Here is a 12,861-nt window from a genome sequence, read left to right on the forward strand (position 1 = left end):
CCGAGGTCGTTTAGATCCTTCACCAAATGACTCACATTCCTTTTTATACGGATATATATTTTCAAAGAACTCAGCATTATCTGATTCTATAACTGTATTATTATGAATGTCGGGATTTTCTGATTTATGAACCAGAAATCGATATGCTTTACTATTTGTCGCATATCCTATGAAAACACAATCAACGGTTTTCGGTCCTATCTTTACCCTTTTGGGTTTAGGAACTTGCACTTTTGCCAAACACCCCCACACTTTAAAATAATTCAAGTTGGGCTTCCTTCCTTTTCCATTTTTCATATGAAATGGATTGTGTTTTGCTATGGGACACTCGATTTAATATTCGATTAGCCATAAGAATGGCTTCCCCCCACAAGTTTTGTGGCAAACCAAAACTTATCAACAACGCGTTCATCATCTCCTTTAATGTGTGATTCTTTCTTTCCGCAATCCCATTAGATTAGGGTGTGTAAGGGGCTGTTGTTTGATGAATAATTTCTTATTCTAAATATATTTCTTCAAAAGGAGATTCATATTCACCACCCCTATCACTTCTTATCATTTTTACTTTCTTGTTAAGTTGCGTTTCAACTTCATTTTTGTATTGCTTGAATGCGTCTATTGCTTCATCTTTACTATTCAGTAAGTAAACATAGCAATATCGAGTACCATCGTCAATAAAAGTTATGAAATACTTCTTTCCACCGCGAGATGGTATTGACTTCATGTCACAAATATCTGTGTGAATTAAGTCTAAAGGATTTGAATGCCTTTCAACTGACTTATAAGGATGTTTAACATACTTAGATTCCACACATGTTTGACATTTTAATTTTTCGCATTCAAACTTAGGCAGTACTTCCAAGTTAATCATTTTCCGCAAGGTTTTATAATTGACATGACCCAAACGTACATGCCATAAATCATTTTACTCAAGTAAGTAAGAAGAAGCTGAAATATTATTATTGTTTTCCACAACTATTACATTTAGATTGAAAAGGCCCTCGGTGAGGTAACATTTTCCTACAAATATTTCATTCTTACTTATGATAATCTTGTCGGACACAAAAACGCACTTAAAACCATGCTTAACAAGAAGTCTAGTAGAAACTAAATTCTTTCTCATTTCGGGAACATGAAGGACATTGTTCAAAGTCATGACCTTGCCAGAAGTCATTTTCAGAAATATCTTCCCATATCCTTCAACTTTTGCTGTTGAAGCATTTTCCATATAAACTGTCTCTCCGGGTCCAGCAGGAGCATAAGTAGCAAAAGCTTCTCTAACTACACAAACATGGTGAGTGGCTCCAGAATCAAACCACCACTGTTTAGGATTTCCCACCAAGTTACATTCAGAAAGCATGTCACACAAGTTATCAACATCATTATGCTTTACTACCATGTTTGCTTGACCCCTTTTCTTGTCTTTCTTCGGAGCACGACACTCTGTAGATTTGTGTCTGATTTTCCCATAGTTGTAGCAGTTTCCACTGAACCGCTTCTTGCTTTGGTTGTATTTCGGAACAGAAGCCTTCTTCCTCTTTTTGTTATCTTCAACAATATTTGCTCCCATTATTATTGAGTTTCCACGGCCTCTCCTTTCAGCAGCTTTATTGTCCTCTTCGATTCTCAACCGAACAATGAGATCTTCAAGGGACATTTCCTTTCGTTTGTGTTTCAAATAATTTTTGAAGTCCTTCCACAACGGAGGCAACTTCTCAATCATTGCTGCTAGTTGGAATGCTTCATTGATGACAAGACCTTCAGCAAGTAGATCATGAATAATCACTTGCAATTCCTGGACTTGGGTAATAACAGACTTGCTATCTACCATTTTGTAGTCCAAAAATTTTGCGGCAACGAATTTCTTCATCCCGGCATCTTCAGTTTTATATTTCTTTTCAAGCGCATTCCACAATTCTTTTGACGTCTCCACGCCACTGTATACATTATACAGATTATCATCCAGTCCGCTAAGAATATAATTCTTGCATAAAAAATCAGAATTGCTTCCACGCTTCAATCACGACAAAGCGTTCATTCTCTGGAGTTTTATCTGGCAGATCAGGAACATCTTCCTTGATGAACTTCTGTAGACATAACGTAGTTAAGTAGAAGAACATCTTCTGCTGCCAGCACTTGAAATCAATCCCGGAAATTTTTTTGGGTTTTTCTGCCGGTGCCAACGCCGGTGTTCGGCTTGTCGATGCGTTGACAGTCACCGTCGGAACAGCTTGGTTTTCGCTTTCAGTCGTCATTTTTTCTGTAAAAAAGAATGACATAAACAAACGTTTAATAAACGTTTTCAAACTGGAGTAAAAATCACGTAGATTTTAATCTCCAACAAAATGCCACGAAGGCTTTACTCTCCAAAACGGAAATATACAAAACCACAAATGTTTTAGTTTGCAGAATAATAAGAATAACACAAATACAGAAATAAATATTAAATTCCTTAAGATTGTTAGTCCCGCCAATATTGCTGTATTTGTAAATAATAATTCTGCGAAATATAAGTTATCGTAATGAAACAGTAATTAATTCGAGCTCACTGAATTCACAGTATTTCCTTAAGGAATTTAATCCCTTCCTAGTACCCAAGATTATGGATTATTTCCTCCCAGGATAGAACGAATCACACACTGGTGTAGCGGTACTTCAAACCCCAGTGTTTCAGCGAACACAAAGTTCGGTAGCAAATCACACTTACAGTTACTTTGTTTGAAGTTAAAATAATGCAGAACAAAGGAGTAGAAACTCAGAAAATCGTATGGAAATGCTGAGAGGAAGGAGTGCAATGTATAGCCAAAGTTTAGCGTTTTCAGTTTGGTGTTTGTGTCTTTCTTCAACAGCTGATGCACATATTTATAGCTGTCAGCTTTGAAGATGAACGACCCTCCACCCTTCATGGTGGAGCATGCACTAGCTTGTTTGTGGCTATTGCAGCCGGTGGTCAATATACGAAAAATCAATCAATCAATCGATCATTTGACCGAAGCCGAAGCCGAAGCCGAAGCCGAGTAGAGCGAGCGACGACGACGGCGCGAGACTTGCTTTCTTCTTAACTCTTTAAGAGCTACAAGAAGAGCAATTATATATATACCCACAAAAAATCTTTTCTTCTTCCAATATGGGACAATGTCTCATTGTCAAGAGGGGAAAACTTAAAATTTTACTCAAAAATTTTATTTTTCCCTCTATTTCCCATTCACCCTCATTTTAAGACTATTTCATCTTAAATAACAAAAACCTCAACAAATTATATGGCTTTAGACTACTTATTGTAAAAGCATAGGCTCGACTTTCTTATCCAAATTAGTTTTTCAATAAATTAATCCAAGTTATTGAACCAGTCAAGTTAATATGCATAAGACTTAAGTATTAAAGTAAAGTGATTTGAAATTTTAGTCGAAATATTAGGTGTTCAAGTATCTTAGGAGTCGTGTAAAATTGTAATTATGTTTTGTCAATTTGTATTAGTTGGGAATCGTTAAAAATTATTTTTCTATTTAAGTTAGGAAAAATTGCTATGGAGTTTGGCAGTAATTTTTCATCAATGTTCCAAACACACCCATAGCTACACAAATACGAAGATTACAAACACGCTCTTGGGCAATTTGTTCAAAGCTACTTTCTTTATAATTCATATCGATAATAGTATCTCTAGATTTCAGGTTATGCAATATATTAAAGGGCAGCTCAGTGCACTAAGCTCCTGTTATGTGCGATGACCGGGGAAGGGCTGGACCACAATAGTCTATTGTGCGCAGCCTTACCCTGTATTTCTGCAATAGGCTATTTCCACGACTCGAACCCGTGACCTCCTAGTCACATGGCGGCAACTTTATCAGTTACGCCAAAGCTCCCCTTCAATGACGTATTCTTGTTATTTTTTTCTAATATCATATGATTTGTTGGTCATTTGAAGAGTTTTGTTGGTGTACAGTTTCTTCCTTTACGGCGTTTGTTAAATATGATAAAAATTTATAATTTTCAGAAGTTTAAACTTTTAATTTTTTTTAAATTTTTTATTCTATAACCCATCCAACTTTAATAGTATTCATGTAATTCTAAGAAATTATATTTCTTGACACATGGTGTACATGTAATTCATGCAACGCGCGTACCCTAAGACTAAAGAAATATAGTTGCGAAAGCTAAAGTATATTTAGAAAAAATAAATAAACATACCACGTCAAATTTCAAGATGAAAATATTCTCTAAGGAAATCTAGAGAAGCTATCTATCATAATCTGATAAATTGTTCATTGCAATACAAGTAAATCAGCCTTTCTAAGGGGTAAATACTTATGTGTTAAATCATATTAAATTATCGTAGTTAATTGATTTTGATAAGGTAAAATTATATATTAACTAATATAACCGAAGCTAATAAATACATGTATTGCTTTGATATAAACAGGGATAAGTTTTTAACATTTACCATTGGTCAATAAATGAATTTAGTGGACGACTTTATGACAACTAGGGATGGTTACAAACAACAGTGAAATATTAGAGCTGCAAATGCCAAAATAAAGAGAAAAAAAAAATAAAAAAAATTCCTTGAATTTTTATAGAGGTCAGATTCCTTTTCTGGCCTATAAGGCTTAAAGTATAAGGTCAGCTTTTTTCTTTCTTTGTAACTGCAATACAATATTTGTTTGAACAGCTCAAACATCTCTCCAAGGAGACCCATTAATTCAATATTTGTGCTCTTTTTGAAACAAGGGAAAACGAGAGAAAAAGTGTAATGAGTGTTATGAATTCAAAAATAGCTAAGCATATAATATTTTGATTCAACTAGTTTGTTTATTCAGAAGAATACATTCTCATAGACAATTTCAAGAATTGGATGTTGTCATCAAATTTCCCTCTTTGAGTTACTGCCATGTGATAGCAATGGGACTTCTAACTATATGTATTTTAGAAAACCAAACCAGTGATCCAAATGTTGAATCACCGGCACTCCTTTTTCCCCTTGCAACAAACCTCACTTTATATCTTAGCTTCTGACCCTTCTTCTCAAATTTCAGAATTTTTGGCTTCACTGTAACAGATACTCCGCTAGGTGCATTCACTTGTACAACATAAGTACTCATAGGGTTCCCAACATTTGTCGCACTTCTTTTAAATGTCTGGATCAGATTTCGGCTCTTGCTGTCGAAAAGTACAGCAAAAGAAGGGTAGTTTAGATCACCAGGTGATTGAATTGCATGACTAGGACAAGTATAATTCTTTCTCAATAAAAGGGCTATTTGAGAAGAGTTGTAGTTTAGGCTACAGATATAATGCAGGTAATCCTCAGTTGATATATCGTAGATAAGGCCTGGATTTGAAGCCTTTTCTGGATCAACATGTCCTGAGCCAATGGCAAAAGGGGTAGCTGATAATGAAGTCTCAGAAACAGCATCTGCAATTGGAGTTCTTTTTTTGTCAAGGGTATAAGCAGTTGTCATTAACGCCGACTTGATTGCTGCTGGTGACCAATCTCTATGGACAGATTTAAGTAATGCAGCTAGTCCACTGACATGAGGGCAAGACATGGAAGTGCCTGAAAGAATGTTGAATTGCACGCTTCTCTTATCGCTCTTTAGCATTGATGGGCTGATATTTGGAGGCCAAGCAGCTAGTATGTCCACTCCTGGAGCAGTAACATCCGGCTTGATAATGTCCGGTCCAGCTGCACTAGGTCCTCTAGAGGAAAATGCAGCCACTATTGGTGCACGACTGCCATAAACTGTCCCCTCGAATTTGATAGAAGCTGTGGCAGTTTTCGTCGAGTTAATGTAACTTTTGATAGCAATGCCAGCTGAAGCTCCTAAAGATGTGCCAGGCAACACATGAGGATCGGCAAAAAGTTCTTCGCCTTCTTCATCTCTATTTACCATAATCATTCCAGCTCCACCAGCTATTTTTACTTGCTCTCCCTTTTCAGCCCTGGCATTGATTCCTTTGTCACACACAACAATCTTGCCTTTGACTAATCTTGAAGATAGTGTCCCATTGGTACAAAATTCAGCTCCTTCCCCACCTGCTGTTTTTCCATAAACAAGTGGCAATTGTTTTGTAGGCTTACCTTGGAACAATGAAGCCCCTTTGAACACATGTCCATCTCCAAGCTTGACAGTAGTTGGAAAACTGCGGTCCAGAGAGCTTGCAGCAACAGTCATAATCCAAGGTGCTGGATTGCCAACACTTGAATTCAAAGGCCCTGAATTTCCTGCTGAGCATGAAACAAAGACCCCATGTTGAACTGCACCAAATGCAGCAATAGCTATATTATCTGCATAAAATGGCTTTGGGAAACCTCCTAAAGAAAGTGACAATACATCCACCCCATCAATAACAGCTTGATCAATAGCTGCTAAAATGTCAGAGCTTGAGCAGCCTTGTATGTAACATGCTTTGTAAACTGCAATTCTTGATCCATAGCTCATACCACCAGCCAACCCTTTACCCAAACCAAAAAGATTTGCACCCATGACAAGATTTCCAGCTGCTGTTGAAGCAGTATGCGTTCCATGGCCTTGTGAGTCACGAGGTGATATATAATCTTCTGTTTCATTGATTTTCCCTGCAGCAGCTTCATACCCTTTAGAGAACATCCTTGCACCAATAATCTTCTTATTACAATTTGATGGCGAAAACCGCGTTCCAGCCTCACATTTGCCTTTCCAACGAGAAGGCACCGGTGGCATGCCTGAATCACGGAAACTTACATGTTCAGGCCAAATTCCAGTATCGATCATGCCAACAATCACATCAGAAGTCAGATTAGAAGCACTCCAAAGTCCACTGCCACTTTTCAGCCCAAGAAACTGAGGTGAATGAGTGGTGTGTAGGCTTAACATTTCATCTGGCATTGCTGTAAGGAATCCATCAACTTGTTTTAGTAATTCAAGTTGTTTCTTGGAGAGTTTTGCTGAAAAACCTGAAATGGCTTTTTCATATACGTAAAGAAGCTGAGGAGGTTTTTCTTCTTGTTCCTCTTTACCATCAGTAGAGAGTTCAGTTATAGAACCAATAATATTATCATACCATATTTTGGAAGTTCCAAGATAACTGTCGAATGATGTGATCTTGGTCTTGTCCATGTGAACCACATATACATCTTGTTCTGCTAAGGCAGTTGAAATCGCTGCAGCTATAAATGCTAACAACAACATGCAGTTCCTGAAGTTCATCTTCACTTCCAAAACAGGGGGGGAAAGTAAAGAAATATAAGCAAAGGGCTTAGATACACCTCTTATTTATAACAATAGTGGATTCTAGTGGCGATTTTACTGATCAAAGGTTGGCAGACAGAAAATTAAATACTCCGTACGAAAGCATTCATATTTGAAGGATTTACATGAAGTGAGTTACTGTGAAGTGCAGTTACTTCTTGTGACCAAATGCTAAAACTGTGCACTCTAAAAGTGACAAGACAATGACACCACCTAAATATCAGTAACACATTTTAATACAAGGAACGATGTGAATTGTGATCAACCTTAAAACAAAAGAAGAAAAAAGATACTAAAGTGAGAATACTATCTGCAATTAAGATAATTGGCATCTCTATAATAAACAATCAATTTGTTAGTACTCTTTGAAAAGGGAAAGTTTTGAACTGTCAATGAAGATTGAAGGAGTTTCTTGTAATATAAATGAGAGATATTTCTTATTACGGACCATCAACAGTTCATCTAAAAGTGGTTCAAGAAAGAGAACTGATGAAGCCATACTCGTGAAGTAATAAATACAACCATGGTATTGAGCCAACCACAAACCACTACAGCTGACTTCTTGTTAAAGCTCACATCTGAGGTTGGAAATGTGAAGCCATTAATTAAAGCTTAGCTACCTAGTTGTACTAACTATATAGCACAAATCATATGATACAACTCCTGTTTCAGAACTGAAAGGAAACTGGTAAACCTGTTACTAAACACAGGGCATCTTTACGAAGGTCTACCCAAGTGGTGTCAGTGGCAAATCTAGATTAGACACAACCAATATTGGTAAAGTCAAAAAATTTCAGTAAGGGTGTTCAAAATTTAATATTATATATATGTATAAAAATAATATTTGACTTATACACAATATAATTCTTTCCCGAAAGGGTGTTCAACTGGACATGGTCGAATACATTGCGCCTAATTTAGACCTTATATATGTGCAGAAAAATATAAAAATAGGTATATATAAAACATAACTCACTAATTTTAAATTTTGAATCCGCCACCGATTGTGTATACACATTGGATAGCTACAATGTCAAACATGCATAAAATGTATATTTTAGGCCATGACTTGGAGAGCCAAAATTGGAATAGTTGCCGTATTAGTCCTTAAATATATGCATGACGTGATAGATGTTTCATAAATCATAATCCTACCTTAATTTGTGCATGGTATTGTGAACATGCACATGAAGCTAGAGAGGAAGAAAGAATACAAGGAGAAGACATACCTTTGTTTTAGGATTCAGGACAATTGAAGGAACACTGAGGAATGGCTAAAGGTTGATGAGAAGTTTAAATAGGCCAAGGGAAAGAGTGTGATTGCATTGACAACTTCGTCACTTCATTAATGTGCTAGCTAGTTAGCAACAAAAGGAAAAAAAGAAAAGCAATCTTCCCATTCCCACTTTTAACTAATTGCCTTTTTTTTTTCAAGAATGCATACTCCTATAATATATATATATATATATATATATATATATATATATATATATATATATATATATATATATATATATATATATAAAAGAAGAAGGAGAGTATTTTTCTTAGAAAAAATAAAAAAAGAAAGATGATAATCTGATTAAACAATTGAAAACAAAGAGAGACGGACTAATGCTGGCTTTTAGGAACTTGCTATAGTGCTATATAATGCAATGGAGATTGTTTTGGACGATAGCTTTCGTGCAATCATTGTTCAAAGAAGTTGTATTTCTTATTAATTGGGTCACTTAAAAATGGCGATTCAAACTATAATTAATTATACCCCACCTAAAAAGATGTTACTTCATCTTTGTTCATATAATTATCTTTTAAGATTCTTTTTTTTTTTGGCATTATTTAACAAAGACATTTAATAACTTTTTGTTTATGTAGAACGTTACTCACTTTGAAACAAATTTAATTAGATAAAATGACTAATATTTAAGATCAGATGTAGTACTATATTGTATAAGGTAAAATATGATATGTTAAGTGATTGCATAAGGGAGTGACACGTGGAGCCGAAGACAGAGGATAGCTAAAATCGAAGATAATTGTTCTATCTGCTACTAAAAAGAATGATGCTCATAAAGATGCAATAAATTCATACTATCCGGTAGCATTTAATGGAGAATATTCTACAGCATTTAGTACACTGCTCATTATGAATAATTTATCATTCATACCCACCGCTACACATTTTTCAATGACCCTCATAATTGACATTAAAAGGGGCATGATCCTGGGACCTTGTTCCCTAGGTGCATCTATAAATATTGAGCTTCGTTATCATTGTAGATGACACAAATTTTCTGGCAAATTTTAAACTTATACTATAATCTATTCAAAACTTTATACAATTTTATCTTCTCGCCTTTTGATTTCACTACTGTTGCGCCCGGAAGCCCTGCTCCCGGTGTTATGGTTTCTGCTATTTCATTTTCATTTCAAGGCTAAGTATTGCATTTTTATCCAATTCTCTTATTATTTTAGAATCAAATTACTTCATTTGTCTAAAAACCACGTATAAATTTAACTGTACCGTTATACGGGTAAACATATATATCTTTTAACATGGGCTAATCTTTTGCCTTTATGATTTGATGCCAGAAAACATTCGGTGACGGCCCTCATAAATGTGGCAATCTAATTGCTGTTTCTTAACTGTATGTGTTTGACTTAGAGGTGTGGTTTCTTTTTTCTTTGTTTTTCCTTGCGTTTATGACCAACCAAAATGTGCGATATAATCATGGGGGTGTGGCTAAAACATTTAATGTTGCTCGGTAGATTATTTTAGGTTTTGGTCAGCTCCAATACCTTGCATTCTTACTTGTACCAATTATCAGGCTGAAAATCGGTATAATCATAGTTGACCTTTGTTGCTTAAATTGTATTTTATTACTTTTGTGTCGCTGAATGGTACTATCAAGATTTCAATTATTTGGACAGCAAGCAACAAACCGTGTTGCCTCTTTGGTTTTGCTAAAAAATAACTGTGATGCTTTCATTGTAATTCATGCATGCTAGCTATTGATGATATTGTTTCGACAAATATATCTAGATGATTTGTGTATACAAATTTCAAGATCTACTTGATATTTTAGATACGCATTGTAACACTGATAAACGGATTTGTGCAATACTAAAAGCGATTAACCTTAATATTATTATTTTATTAATAATTTTTTGAAAAGGAGATAGGAAGGAAAATTACTAGGTAGAAAATCGAACTCTCACCAAGTAAAAAATTAGGTAACTAACCAATTGAGCTACTAAGATTCCCAACAATTAACCTTAATATAAAGTTGTAGTTACCCTTATCAATGATTGAATTGATGTACATGTTTACTGAAACTTTCAATCATGAGTTTTATGTGAAGAGAGTCACAAAGGCAAATATTAAGTTTAGAACTCTCTCTCACACACACTAACAATCATATACTTAAAGTTTTCAAGGACTCTTAGTATAGAGATCTTGTGAACACGTTAGGACTGTCGTTTTTAGATTAGAGATTTTAGCCTCCTAACACTTACTAGCTGTGATTAGGAGATACCATAAAACAAAGATAGAAATTAGTTTCTTATAACCATGTTTATTATTCTAATTAATGCCTAATGCTAATAAATAAACTCTCATGGCTTGGTATGATTGGCCTTTGGCGCCGAAAAAGCTAGAAGGATAGAGTACAAAATTAACGCATGCTTGTTCGGTTACTCTAGAGTTGGAAAATTTGAGTGCTGCCAAAATAAAGAAGGCTCTTCATTTTTGGACCATAATTTTGTTTGTGCACCTAAACCTAACCCCTTCTTTTGTTTTCATCATTTGCATGCTATCTTTGGCACTTTTCTTGCACTACACGGTGGCAAAGCATGACACCATTTCGGCCTTTTTTTCGGGACCAAAATTATAGCTCCGGGCCCGATTCCGGCCCGGGCCCAAATTAAACATGTCAAACGGGCCCGTGTCAAATGGACTTTTTGTAGGGACCGGTCCGGGACCGTTTGGTCCCGAACTAAACAGTCCCGGCCCGTGGGCTAAACGGGCTAAGTAGGCCCAACATATATTTTTAAAAAAAAAATTAAATAGATATTAGAGACAAAAGGATGTTAAAAAAAATATCTAAGGCAATGCTTTGTAAATTTTATTATAGAATTGTGACCTAAATTTTATTTAACATCCTAAATTTTAATATTCAATATTTAATATCGAATATATATAGTATATAAGATGTATATATAGTATATATATATATATATATAGAAGCTATATTCGATAAGATATATATCAAAGTATGGTACTTCTTAGCTGGTATAAATATGGAATGATAGAAGATCAAGTTTTAGCTCAACTCAGATTACAGTTCAACTAAAACTGAGTTGAGCTAAAACTTGATCTTCTATCATTCCATATTTATACTAGCTAAAAAGTATCATACTTTGGTCATTTCATGTTACTACTAAAAAGTATATATACACTAAGTGTATAGTATATAAGCTATATAAGATGCATATATATTAAATGTATAATATATATATATATATATATATATATATATATATATATATATATATATATAGCTTATATATTATACACTTAGTAACAATAAAGTAAGCAATAGTAGCAATTATAGAAGAAAATTAGAGAGAGATTGTGATAGATTGATGATTTTGTAAGAAAAAATGAAAGAATGATGGGGTATTTATAGTTGAAAATAGGGAAAAAGTGTAATTATAAAAAGTTTGGGATTAAAACAAAGTTGGGGGGTTAAATGGCTATTTTATAAATAGCCAACGGTTATTTTGACAGCCCAACGGCTATATTTTTTATTTAAAATAGTCGTTGGGACCGTTTGACCCGTTAAGGGACCGGGTCGGTCCCGGGCTCTGGCGGGCTAAACGGTCCCAGGCCTGACACGCCCAAATTTTTAGGACCGGCCCACTAAAATCGGGCCAAACAGTCCTGGCCCGCGGTCCCGGGCCGGTTCAGGCACCTGGACCGGCCCACTTGCCACCCCTATATGGAACAATGAACATATACCGTTGATGATTAATTAACTTATATATACTAGTGTAATAATTTTTTACATTATGATAAACGTAATTTTACTTGTCGTAACTTGTAATAGGTTGCATATTTTATCTTGTAAGTTACTTGTTTTATTTATCATATATAGTTACTACTTAGTATATATATTTTAGGTGGTTGTACTCTACTGTGAAATAGCTATTAAGATAATACCTAACACAGACACTATAGTGGGTTTGGTTAGTGCTGCGCATATGGCGACAATCATTGGAATCTTCTGTTCTGTCCACTTAGCGATATGCCATTTCTTTTATGCTGAAAAGAAGCCACACAAGCTTTGTTGCACTCAAAGATGTGCTGAACAAAGATAAGTATAGAATTGGAAGTGTTCAAGAAATCACTATTGGTTGTGGTGGCCTATCATTTCTCTGTTTGACTCGTGTTGGCTGTGCAGTTGCTTTTTTATCCTTTTTTGTTTTTTGGTCTGTCAATTTATTTTGGTGGAGACTGTTGGGAAGAGGGGTATATGTGAAAAGTTGAGTATAAGGGCGTAATTGATTATATTAGTTGGATAATCAATCAACTACCTCTCAATATATGTCCGTGAGGCCGACTATATAAATCCCT

At 35.2% G+C, this 12,861-nt stretch overlaps 1 protein-coding gene across 1 annotated transcript; it reads right to left on the reverse strand.

The window, feature by feature from the left end:
• Positions 1–4,774: 4,774 nt before the first annotated feature.
• LOC107818417 (subtilisin-like protease SBT1.1) lies at positions 4,775–8,658 on the reverse strand. Its single transcript, XM_016644421.2, has 2 exons — positions 8,456–8,658; positions 4,775–7,184 (listed from the first exon to the last, which is right to left on the reverse strand). The coding sequence occupies exon 2, from the start codon at positions 7,182–7,184 to the stop codon at positions 4,881–4,883; it is 2,304 nt and encodes a 767-aa protein (XP_016499907.1). The 5' UTR covers positions 8,456–8,658; the 3' UTR covers positions 4,775–4,880.
• Positions 8,659–12,861: the final 4,203 nt, after the last annotated feature.

This window comes from Nicotiana tabacum, chromosome 19, assembly GCF_000715075.1.
Source record: "Nicotiana tabacum cultivar K326 chromosome 19, ASM71507v2, whole genome shotgun sequence".
Taxonomy (NCBI): domain Eukaryota; kingdom Viridiplantae; phylum Streptophyta; class Magnoliopsida; order Solanales; family Solanaceae; genus Nicotiana; species Nicotiana tabacum.

Bases quoted from the DNA above. Each gene is read 5' to 3' on its own strand.
- LOC107818417 (XM_016644421.2), bottom strand. From the start codon at position 7,184: ATGAACTTCAGGAACTGCATGTTGTTGTTAGCATTTATAGCTGCAGCG.